General features: G+C 45.8%; 1 protein-coding gene across 1 annotated transcript in view; it reads left to right on the top strand.

The window, feature by feature from the left end:
- ARIH1 (ariadne RBR E3 ubiquitin protein ligase 1) overlaps positions 1 to 12,344 on the top strand; it is a 65,376-nt gene that overhangs the window by 16,059 nt on the left and 36,973 nt on the right. The window contains exon 2 of the mRNA XM_067305187.1: positions 9,806 to 9,873. Within this exon, the coding sequence (XP_067161288.1) occupies positions 9,806 to 9,873 (68 nt within the window). The remainder of the gene's footprint in view (positions 1 to 9,805; positions 9,874 to 12,344) is intronic.

Here is a 12,344-nt window from a genome sequence, read left to right as displayed (position 1 = left end):
TTTGAACTCCAAGGCATAATGCTGTTTGAAGGAATTGCACTTTAAAAACATTCAAAGTAAAATAATAATCCAAGTAGTTGTTACTTTATCTCGTAGGAAAGGAGAAAAAGTAGACCTGGTGCAAAGCTAAACCATTTGGGTTTCTGGAGTTTTCCCCAGTGTCCCTAAAAGCATATAGAAGGGAAGAGACTTCTTACCTGGTTCAGTTCAACATTTGCTCTTGGCCTAAGCTGAGGGATTTTGATGTGTGTTGCCTAGTCACTGAATTCCTCAGCCTTCACGCTGCATCATTTCCTTCTGTGGCAAAATATATCCTTGCATTTCTTTTGAACCAACATAGTATTTTTTTCCGAGCTCCACACTGGTGAATCGTATTGGTTTGATGAGAGAAGAATTGAAGCGATAGCCAGGTGTCTTTTATAGTCTCCTGGAGGCTGTTGATCTGAGAGATCCCGAGGGACTAAACAGCAAGAAGCATCATTTGATACTTTATTAGGTATGCTTGTTGTCCAGAGAAAATCAACAGTTTTTTCTGTAGCTGATGGAGTTGGATCTGTTTGTGGTACGTGTCTATCAGTGCAGTAAACTGTCTGGCAGGTAAGCGCAGACTAAGTGCAAAAGTACGTGCAGTGGGGTGGGAATTTTTATAGTGCAAGCCCATATATGACGGAGGGGAAAAAAATGGGGCCTGTAAGAGCAGTTGTGTGTAAATTTAAGAGGGAAGGGGGGCTAAAGGATGCTTCATGGACACTACTTTCCTGAACAGCATGTAGCGGATGAGCAAGGAAGATGACCACACGTAGTTTGTCTGTGGCTGGGAAACGGGTCTCTTAATGCTTTTTCTCAATAGTCATCTGTATTTGGTATCTGTTTGTCTCATTGATTTTCCCATCCTAATGGAAACAACACTGTGAGGCTTTGGATGTTGACTAAAGGTTTGGCCTGAGGGTAGTGGTGGTGATTACTAAGGACGCAAACCCCACCTGAGTGAACCTGTGGGTCCTTCACATTCAGGGCTGCCAGAACTTTTGGGGGTCATAGATGAGGCTCTTAGAATTGTTCCTTTCCTAGCATAGCTGCTGTGTGTCACAAGCTGTTTTCTTCCTCTGTAATGGGAGATATTAAAGAGCTACTGAAATAGTAAATGGAAAGAATTATATGGAAATGGTGCCATCACCCTCTCCTACTCTTTTAAGGCTGCTCTTTGCAAACTCATGAGTGGGAGGCATGAGAAGAGAGGGTTGAAGTAAAAATCAATTTTGAAACGTACTCTAGCACCCATGTGTTTCCACTCTAGTTCTCTCTTGGTACGTCAGCTTTAGTTGCTCAGTGGAGACATGGGCAACTGTAGCTGTGGCTCACGTTGCTTACACAGATTTGCTGAGTTTTTGCTTTTACATCAGGCTTCTTGTGGTGGGAGACAACCGAAGGAGTGGAATAGTTCACGTGATACTGCCTTTGTGGGCAATAAAACAGTAGCGCTCCTTAATCTAAAGGGATTAAAAGTGAGAAATTGTTTGTGAAAGCATGTACATTTGGAGACCTCTTGTTCTATAGTCTTTCAAAAGTGTACAGTGGCATAACTTTCTTGATTTCATAGTGCCTCTAAGACTGTGCGCCTTTGTTCTTTAAGGGCTTGACTTTATACCCAAGAACTGTAGCAAAAGGAAGTAGGAGACAAAATGTTATTCAGAAGAAATATATAAAATATAACTAACATCTCTCTCTTATTTTCAAACCATAGATCTTGTATAGAATCAAGTGTAGCTGAAACAGCCTTAAATACTTTCCCTGGTTGTAATCCATATGCAGTTTTAAAATTTGTGTTGAGTTGGTGGTAGAGTTTCTGCAGTCATCTGAGAGCCAGTGCTGTCCAGAATGCTTGAGAAGCATGACAAATCCATGTGGTGCATGTTTTTTTTATTTATTTAGAAGAATTACACTATGAATTCAGTTTTTGGCATTTCCAAATTTGCTAATTCATCCTGGAGTTGTCACTTTAGTAATTTTTTTGATTTAAAAGCTTTGTTAGACAATAACTCTTTGTCGTGACTCTTAATCATTAACCTGAAAACTTTCCAAAAGGCTCAAAGAAAAAGTAAAGCAGCTGACTGCTTCATTTCTGTTTCTTGAACCAATTAAATGAAGTAATAGCTTTCTCTGAAGTTGCTTTTTATTATCTTCCTCTGGTAAGATCATATATGTTCATCAGAGCTAGAAACAATCAGTAAAATGCAGATAGGTTACTACAAACTCAGATCATAATATCAAGCTACCTTTTTGTGCCATAATGTGATGGTACTAGTTCCATAATTCTGTAAAACTTAATTTTTGAAATTAGAGATGATATGTGAAGGGCAGTTAATGAGATGAAGTAGGATGTAGGAGGCTAAGATGATGATGAACATTGAAGCAGAAGCCACTATATATGATGGGAAATTACAGTGAGGTGGTAGATACCAGTCTGAGGAAAGCAGTTGACCGTAGTGATTGGCAATGTCATAGGGAAGAAGCCTAGCTTCATGCAGCGTTGCTTGGAATTGGTAGTGCTGGAAAAAGGTAAATTTAAGGGTGATTCAGAACTGGCTAGTTAGAAACGAAGCCACTTAGTGTGGCTTCAGTGGGGTTGTAGGACGCAAAGTCCGTGTCCTCAGTAGGTACACAGAGATGGGAAAGAATGGTCCTGTTTTTTTTCTTTGTTTTGTTTTGTTTGTTTTTTGGCAGAAACATAGGTGTGGGAGAGAATTACATTGGGGTAAGGAGATGACAGAAGAAGAGAATATGGATGGGTGGTGGTGGACTGATCTAGGTAGTTACTGTCCTCATCTTCTTACAGCAGCCCTCTTGCATGCTATTTGTAATAGAGTCAGGGAATATTAGGTGACATTAAGGTTTTCCAGCAGCTTCTCAGAGGGATTAGTCTGAATTGTTAGAAACTGGTAAGTTTGAAGGTAACCTGTTCAGGAGATCGGGCCCTGGAGATGCTCAGCACTTAGAAATGAATGCAGAAGACAAGATCTTGGGAGTTTTGCTAAGCTGATAGAAATGAGTTCTTGCATTTGTAAGGTTTTCTATAGTTGTCTCTTGAAAGAATAGATGTGACTAGATTTTTACGAATGAAGGTCACTCAGTACGCCTGTAAAGCAATGCAGACCTTACTGTGGCAGTGTTACGGTAATGCGATTCAGACTCAAAGCTGGTCTGGCATACAGAGCAGGTGCTTTATGCCTGGCGTTGATGGGATGGTGGAGATGGGATGCAAGGGAAGACCAGTGGCGTTTAAAACGGAGTAGTCGACCTAGTTATTGCAGCAGATCAGTGCAGGTTTTCGCTCTGTTTTTAGCCGACCAAGAGGCCTGCTTTGACAGTTGCCCTTTTTCTGCGTGGTAGATGAGAAATGAGCTGTTGTCCATGAGAGAGGAGCATCAGTATGTAAACCTGTTAGGTTTGTGGGGTCACTGAAGAGTTATTGGGCTGTTTGGTCCCTGATCAGTGGTGGCTCTCAGTGCGGTTGAGTATCCCCTGTTTGTATCAGGCTCGACAGGTTTGCGACGTGCCTGTACCTGCCTCCCGTAGCCTGGAGTCATCCCGAGGTTAGTGGGGAAGCCGCGGGGCGCATCCGATCCTGCTCCCCAGGCCATCCGAGTTCCCGGGCAATGCTTACCCCACCGCGATGCATGGCGGGAGGAGGGCTGCGGCGGAGGCCAGCCATGCTCAGAGGGCACCTAGAGTTTCCTCTTGGTGCTCTGCTCTTGGCACGTGCTAGGCTTTTGACGGATTAAATATTTACAGCGGTGGTGTGATGTGCTGTCTTCTGCTGCCGCTTTAACGTGCTGCTTGGTTGTAGGAGCTGTCGTTTCAGAGCTGCTCTTTTGACAGTCCTCTGCTCTGTCCCTGGTGTGGGCAATGTGTCCTCACCGAGTAAAACTCTTATTTTTTGCTCTAACAGCTGCCTCGAAACCAGTCGGCTTCCTCCTGCCAGGGAGTTTAAATACCATCTTGCGGCATTTGTGTGCCAGCAGACCGTAGCTGCGGGTGCCGCTGAAGTTTGAACCATTTGGAGACGTGTGAGGATTGGGTAAAGGCGGCGTTTGTGGAGCGTCTGCTTTGATTCATGAGTGCCGAAACAGCTGCGTAGGAAACTAAACGGGAAGCGGTTTCAAACCTGTACCGAGTCCGAAAAAGCCGCTGCTATTGGGAAAGGGGCACTGCTGTTAGCATGGAAAGTGTTGAAATGCTAAAGCTGCCATGTTTAAAAAACAAAAAAAGAAAAACCAAAACCGAATAAACCGAATAAAATGAAATGAAAAGACACAAAATGACGAATTATCGATGCCGTGTCTCCGGGAGGCGGGGAAGAATCTTGCTGGAGAGCGGAGCTTGAGCTGAGCTGTTGTTAAATGGTTTTAATCTGCAGTGAATGCTCAGACTGAAACAGCAGCTTACTGCCAGCGTGTGATGAGAAGCTGCGTTCTCACATACGCTTTTGGCTCTTATAAACTGCAAGAATTAACTGCGCAGCTCATCTGGAAAGAGGAAGCGTTAATAGATGAAGTGCTGCAAAGTGTCACGCAGCAAATTATGCTGTTTGAAAATTCTGATTCGAGCTAATGTCCTAATAATCCTGCGGTCGTAATTCATTTATAGCGTTTGTGTGCATCCAGATTCCTCCTTCCAGTTCATACTTTCTTATTCTGGTGGCAGAAAGAATCTAATCTAACTCAGACATTTGTAACCGAGCTTCTGACTCGAGGAAATTTTACTGAATGAAGTGGATTTCCCCCCCCCCCCCCAAATGGAACATTATTAACTGAAGAACTCCAAATCTGGTTTCTGAAGCTTTTTAGGGTTGCCCATCCCTGTATCTCCTGCTAGCATCGGTGTGTCTGAGCATGACAGAGTAGGTAACAACAATAAATGTAAATACCTGCACTGAAAAGTAGCAGGGAAGCGGAATCCATTTAGAGCGGATTGGAGCTGAGCGGCTTTGTTAACTGAGGAGATCGCTGTTGAAGGACCGGCTCTTTTTCTCCGCCGGCAGGGCTTTACTGCAAGCGTTTTGTTGGCGCGATAGTTGTGACAGCTTCGAAAGCACCCGGAGAATTGCAACAAAATGGCTGCTTTCCTCAGGTTTCACTTATAGCTGGATATCAACAGGCTTCGCTGCCTCGAGCTCGAGGCAATCTTCTTCGGCTCGAACGTGTAAAATCGAATAGGTGACTGTTGTAAATTAGATCTGCTGTTTCAGCTTTCATCTAACCACGTTTGAGTGAAAACTGAACGTGTTAGCTTTTCCCTAGCTTACCATCTGTTTCTGGCTGCTTTACTTAGTTATTAATATTTTTTTTTCTGTAAACAGAAAATATCCTTTGTAAAAGCATGCTTCTCGCTGCTGCGGCTCGGAGCCTACATAGTAATCCTGTCTGAGGAACGCCGTAGCCTGTTCCTAGCTAATCTTTGGGGTGTAACGAGCACAGACAATAATCCTGTGTGCAAAATGAGAAGCCCGTCCAGTTTCAGAACAGAAACTAAAATGCACTGGGAGCCTGGTAACTCGGCGTTGTTTGCGTTCTGCGAATTCTTGCCGTGCGGGGCAGGGATTGCCGAGGATTGCTCCCGCCGCAAAGGCAGCGGTGGCATAGGGGTGTAGCAAAACCGGTGTCAAAGCAGGGGTTGAAAGGTCAGGTTATTTTGGTGTCGTTTTAACCGCACGTGCAGCGGAAGGTGTAGCCTTGTGACGGAGCTGCGGGAGGTGAGCAGCTCTGCAGTAACCAACCTCTCGTCGGGATGCGGTGATTTACCCCTCGGAAGCGACTCCCGAGTAATGGCAAGGTAGGCGCGTGCATGCAATTAATGCAGAGCAGCCGCTGCGCGGCACCTTGTCGGTGTGCCTTGCCTTAAAGTAGAGCAACCCCTAACGCCCGAGGTTTTTATGTTTGTATTTGACTGTGGTTTACCTTATGTAAACCAAGCCTCTTAACGCTTCCTCCCTGTCTTCTCTGCCTAATGCAGGCTCGGATTATGTGGCGGCCCGCGCTGCAGGTGAACAAGGGCAGAGCTGTGTCAGTCCTTGCTTTCTGTGTCAGTGAAACTAGTTTCATGGAAACTAGTGAAGTTTTAAATACTAGATCCTGGATGGGGCAAGCATGCAGAAAGCATGCAGCCCGGCTATTTCTGGTAGCAGCTTGTCGTGCTGCTGGTGCTTCCTTTTTTTAAATTAACGTTGAACAAATGCTGTTGGAGCTAAAGGAAGCTAAAGCCCAGAAAGCCAGTAAAAGCTTCCCCACCCCCCTGACATATTTGTCTTAATGCGCTGAACCAACAGTTCTGGTCTCTGAAGTGTAATCCCAGAATAACATGCTGTTTTGTACGTTGCCTTCTCAAAAGAAAGCTGTTTTTCTCCTGTGACACTGTCGGGATATTTAGGGACTCTGATCTAGAGCAGCTTGTCTTGGAAAGCTTCAGTGCTGCTTTGCAGAAGAAATGCAGAAGCCACAAATAAAACTAGACCCTCTTGTTTGCAGTCGCGTGTCCTTTGGCAAGCAGTGTTTGGGAGGTTTGCCTTGAGATGCTTGGTAGTCGCTGCAGACCAGTTTTGTTCTTTTAATATAGCATTATTCTTCAGCCCAGTCTTTCCTCCTTCTCGCTTAAAAAAAACAAACCAAAACACCCTCTGACAGACCACTACCTCAGTGGCCTCTTAGCCTGTTAAGGGATTAACAGGTATTCCCAGAAACCTTAATACGGTGGCCAAGTGGGCTGCTGTAGCAGAAGGTAACACGAGACTTCAGGCTAGTTTAAAGCTTTCTTACTGCTGTTGCTTGAGAATTTAAGAAAATCTGGTTTCATTGTGCATGCTTTTGGCCGCTCTCTGGAGCAGACTCCCTGCTCCGAGTAAAGGATCCTTAGGTTTGAGAAGAGCTGTTTGCTTTCCTGCCCGGTGCTTGTTTGCCATTCCAGAGTGTGGCACAAGTGATGGGCGTGAGTAAAGTGCTGTATGAGCATGTGAGAGTGCTGGAAGGATTAGCCGGAGAAACCTATAGGTGGTATTTGCCCGGTGCACGGTTTAGCAGGAGACTTCCCAATTTGAGGCAAGACTTGTTGCAGAAAATGGAAGTGGTTTTCTTATAAAAGTTTTAGGGACTGTAGTAGCTGGTATTATAACCAAGGAAATCTAGAGATAAGATCAGCTTGTTTGCTAAAAAGCACATTCTTGTCTTTGATTAATTTGCTCTAGGAAGCGTGCGTGCTTAAGTGAGCTATTACGAGTTCCTTTAGGTGCTGTTATGTAATACAGGTAGTATTTATGGAGAAAGGTGTTGTGGATACCCCCGAGCGAATGCAAAGTAACCTAGAAAGATTAAAAACCAAAGGCTTGAGGCAGACTGCATTCTTCCCTGCTGCAGCTGGAGTTGCCTCTTAGCGAAGGAGACCCTTAAAAGCGGTGGTGCCAAATAACCCTGTTTCCCATAGAGGCGGCAGCACCGACTTCAAACAGTTCTCAGCTGCTTGCTCCCAGCTTTAAGTCAGCAGTGCTGCCGCAAGCTTTGTGGCACCGCGCGGTGACTTGGATCAGTATTTGCTCCTCTCTGAAAGCTTTTTTTCCCCCTCTTCTTTTTCCAATCCGGTTCCATGCTGGTTTGCAGCGTGGCGCCCGCGTGGCCGTGCCAGCGCCGCTGCCCAGGAGCCCGAGCCGGCCGTGTTGGCTGGGCAGAGCAGCCTGCGGTGGTCCCGCTGCCAGCGGGGAGAGGCGAGGACGCGGCTCCCTAGGTGAGGCAGGCCAGGCTAAGGCCATCCGCTTGCCAGGAGAGGTGACAGTATCTCGCCCGTGCTCGCGGGTATACGCTGTGCGTGTGTCCGGGGAGCGACTGCGCAGCCGCAGGGTGCAGCGCAGCAGCTTGCTGATCTGGTCGAGAACTAGCCCTGTACAGGGAGAGGGGAAAACTAACTCCCATCGGAGCAGGGGCTTAGTCCAGCTTGTCCCAGAGCTGCACCATCGCGGCTTTTGACCCAAGGAAATGGGTGAATTTGCCGGACAGGAGGGCAGCGGCCTCTTTGGCAGGTGCTGCCTTGCTGTTTTGCAGCGGCCAGACCCATGTGGTTGTCGGCCAAGGACCTAGCAGAGCTATTACAGTTGGGAGCTTGGCTCTCTATTGCCTCGGAGACTTGTCCAAAGAGGGACGGGGCTGTGTTTTCCCAATACAAAGTGTTTGGCAATACCATTTTCTGTTTTTTTTGCCGTGTACCGTCCAGCAGACTTGCTGCCCCAACTCTTTACGGGGCTCCCCAAGAACCGGATCAGGGATCTGCTCTAACTTTTTTTAAAGCCGCTTTTGTCCACGTGGGTGTTTCAAGCTGGAAAAATGTCTTAATTTCGCCTTAAACAAGCTGTGTTGGCGTTAAGAAGAGTAAGACCGCGCTGCTGAGGGGAGAGGAGCCGCTTTTCATAGCAGAAACCACCAGGCTGCTTCTCTGCGCTCACGTTTGGACTCCAGGGCTTTCGCTCGGCAAAGGGGTTTGTTGGTGCCGAAAGCCACTGGCCTGCTCGTCCCCGGCTGCCTGTTCCTGCCTTCCCCTCACACCGGTGCGGCTGTCTGTGTGCTCAGGCGATGAAACGGATTGGGGAACTGATTTAGTGAAAAACCAGCTTAAGAAAAAGGGGAAAAAAGGTCAGTTTCTGAGCCAGTAATTTGCAGTGTTTTAGCATAAAACCTCTGTACTGGCCTGGGGTGGTGAGGGTGAGAGAAGGGGGGAGCGAGCGGGGTCAGGGCTGCTTTGGGTGGCAGCAGCAGCTTTTTTGGCAGCTTAAAAGTTGTAGCTCTAGCCCGGAGGCTCCAAAAATTGCATTGCTCTGTTATGTCCTACTTTTCGACAGCTTCAGAGCGTCCATTGAAAATTTGCCCTGCAGCAAACTTCCATTTTGGTGTCAAATGGCAAAGTACGCGCAGCCGCTCCTTGGGTGCTCGCTGGTGCCCGTGTTGCGTGTAAACGGTCCCCAGCCTGAGTGGGGATAGCTTGGATTTAGGGAGATCGGACACGCTGCTTGGGTCTAACAGAAACTCTGCGTTTTGTTACATTTCTCTTCTCGCGTGACCAAACCCTTGGCTGAAGAGACAGGTGCAATTGGAAGTAAAACTCGTGCAAAAGTGGAAAGCAGCTTTTATTCCTAGTCCTTGTTTCTGACCTTTCTAGACTGTATTTCTTTCCTTAGTTGGACAGTATTTTCCAAGTCTGGAGGCGTGTTGGGAACACCTCAATTTCAAAAGCAATTGCCACCTGACAGCGTCAGCCAGTTACTTTCCAGGAGAAATCTGCAATCCGAGTGTTTTAGGGGTGGGAGGTGGGACAACCGAGGGATATTTGGGTTCTGCAAGTAGTGTGGAGCCTGTGGCAAAAATGAATAGGGCGGATGCCAGTTCACCCTTCCTGCATTTTTTAGGAACATCCTGGATTTGTGTTGTGTAAGCACGCCGGCCTTCGAGATGTTAACGCTGGGGCATCATGAATTCACGTGCTGTGGCAGCAGTAACTAACTGGTCCCTTAAGTCTTCAACCCTAGTCTCGTTTCATGCAGCTTGTTTGCTTTATAGAATTGTTCTTAATTTTTTTTAATCTGTCAAGCCATAAACTATTTTCCAGCGTATGTTAACTTACATAATCTGTGTAGACAATACGTGTTGTCAGGCGCACCAGCTTCCCCATGTACTTATCCAAAATGCAGCTTGGGGTGCTCATAACAGTACACCAGCTCGGTCAAACAGTTATTCCCTTGTTCATTATTTTCTTTTTTTTCTTTTCCCTCCAGAATCCAGCGACTATCACTCGGATACTGCTTAGCCATTTCAACTGGGATAAAGAAAAGCTGATGGAGAGGTAAGCAGCCATCTTAGCATGCAGCCACACTTCACTTGAGACCTGCAAGAAATGTTTATTACTGGATTAATGTGATAATGGATGAATGCACAGTATGTGGCAGGAGAGTCTCTTGTGAAAGCTCTAAGTGGTGGGTTGTTTTTTTTTTCTTCCCCTCTTTAGCAGCCTTTGCTGGCTAAGAGCGACTCCTTGTCTTAATATTAATAATGCCTATTAGACTTCAAAGGAGTTTTGGAAGGCAGTTGCCCCCTCGGAGGAGGGGATGCCTTTCAGTTTGAACACACGCAGCTAAGGTGTTTTTTCCTCAGGCTGTGGACAAAAGCAAGTGCAAACAGGTTCCTGTTATCTTGCAACTGTTTCAGATTCGGATGTAGTTGCTTTTGCATGTCATACTAGCACACTTGTTCCTGGCCTGTTTATTCTTTAGTCTTGCTGAGACTAAATTGTTCTTGACTGATAAGGGTGCCGGTAAGTGTGTCTGCCGCCTTTGTCTTCATCTTTGCAGCCCTGGGTTTTCTTTTGGGGTGTGTGTGTAACTACTGGCTTGAATTCTGTCTCTCCTTCCCCTTCCGAGCAGAGCATTTTGCTGCTGCTGCTTGTCTTTGATTCGTAGTTCTGGGAGAATGTTGCTGGTAAAGATACTTTTTATAGTTTCTTGTCCTTACACAGTGGAGGTTAAATCTAACAGCTACAGTTGTAACACACTTTTTTTTTTTTTTTTTTTTTTTTTTTTTTTACGCCAGCATTGCTGTTGAAGAGAATATGGGGGAGATGGAGAAATTAATTTGCTTGTGGAAAGCCTGGGTGGAGGCATTAGACCGGACTAGAAGCAGCAGAAGAGTTAGTGCAGGGACTTAATTTTAACGGTGGTGTCCTTGATTTTTGTGGTCTTTGCTGATCCACGTGAACCACGCACTAGGAAACACAAGTGTGGTGGGAGGGTGAGGGGAGCAGGACTGCGTCTGGCGGGAGTGTTTCGTTGTTTAGTCTTAATGGTTATTATTTCCCTGCCTGATGATCAGGGTAGGAGAAGGCAGGATGTTTAGCCTACAAAAGCTTGCGCAGAAGCGGTCTTCGTTAGTATCCTTAACTTAATAAATATCAATTAACAGCTCATAGGTGTTGTCTGCTGCGGGTTGAGGCAGAGCCTTGCCTGGCCCCTCTATCGTAGCGAGGTGCTCTTTTACCCAGGGTGCGAGCGTAGAGGAGCAGCAATATTCAGTTTGCTAATGGATGGCTTTGGAATTTAGGTATTTCCTCAAGGGTAGGGGATTAATAGCATCTTTGGCCGCTCCTGTGTAATGTTTCCAGTTGCTGATGGACCTTGGGTATCTTTTATGTTTTGTTTGGCCTAGATTTTCTTCTGAACTGATAGGATTTTGTTAAGCTTTCCAGCTTTTATTTTTCTTAGACTAATGACCTCAATTAGTTAATGCTGAAGGTATCTGAAGGCTTCTTGTTATGGACGAGTGTCGTCGCTCTGAGGTTATTTAACCTTGCCTACAACTGTTAGGCATGCAGATTTAGTTCTTTCTACATGACTGCTGCCTGTTCGTTGAGTTTCTTGTGCTGGTTCTTTTGGTCAGACTGAAATTTACTCTTGTTTGCTGTCTCCATCTCACTTTGAGGTACCTTTACATAAATGTACTGGAACTTGACCCCTTTATTCAATAGGCTTTTTGCCCTTCTCACTTAAAGCTTGCTTGTTAAGGCTTGTTAAGTTCAGCTTTTTTTTTTTCCAAAGGGGGATGTTAGTTACTTCTCTGTGAGGTATTATTGTTAAAGGGCTTTACAGGTTTCCAACAAAAACATTTTAAATGCACATAAATATTTACAAACTCCACAGGTAAACAATTGTTCTCGGTACATATTCATTAAGACACTTATCTTAATTCTATAGAATTATCTCTGTGAGTAATGGTATAAGTGACCCTTGCTGCACAGCTATTGCACACCAGTTATATTTTTGCTGCTAATGTTCTGTTGTACAAGAAAAACATGAAAACAGTTTCTTAATTAGCTGTTGCTGCTCTCAGTCATCTCTTTGCCAAATAGCCTGCGAGAAGCCCTTTGCAGCACTCCCCTGACGCTGAGCTGTGTTGAACCAAGGAGCGGGAGGTTGGGGAGGAGGCCGAGAGCTGACTCTTTGCAGAGGGTTCGAGAAGGCTTTGCGATTGCTGCAGAAATAGGTGAAGGCTGAGGTGGGAGGCAGGTAGTCATCTCAGTAGCCAGGATGCAAACCAGAGAGCGGAGGTGGCGATGGAGCTGGAAATGAAGCCACGAGCTAGCTACAGATTGCATCTGTTCCCTGAAAGCTAGAAGACTTAGAGAGGTGGTTTCCATTTAGAAGAAGGTGACTGGCTGATTAAGCCCAAATGTGGACTTGGTTAGTCTTCAAAAAACAGAGGTCACTTTTGAGTCTTGCTTAGCTTTGCATGCTTCCAGCAGGCTTTAGTACGGTGTTGTGCTGG

The sequence above is a fragment of the Apteryx mantelli genome, chromosome 15, assembly GCF_036417845.1.
Source record: "Apteryx mantelli isolate bAptMan1 chromosome 15, bAptMan1.hap1, whole genome shotgun sequence".
NCBI lineage: Eukaryota > Metazoa > Chordata > Aves > Apterygiformes > Apterygidae > Apteryx > Apteryx mantelli.
The sequence above is the reverse complement of the archived record's forward strand: the minus strand, read 5'-3'. Positions and strand labels throughout refer to the sequence as shown.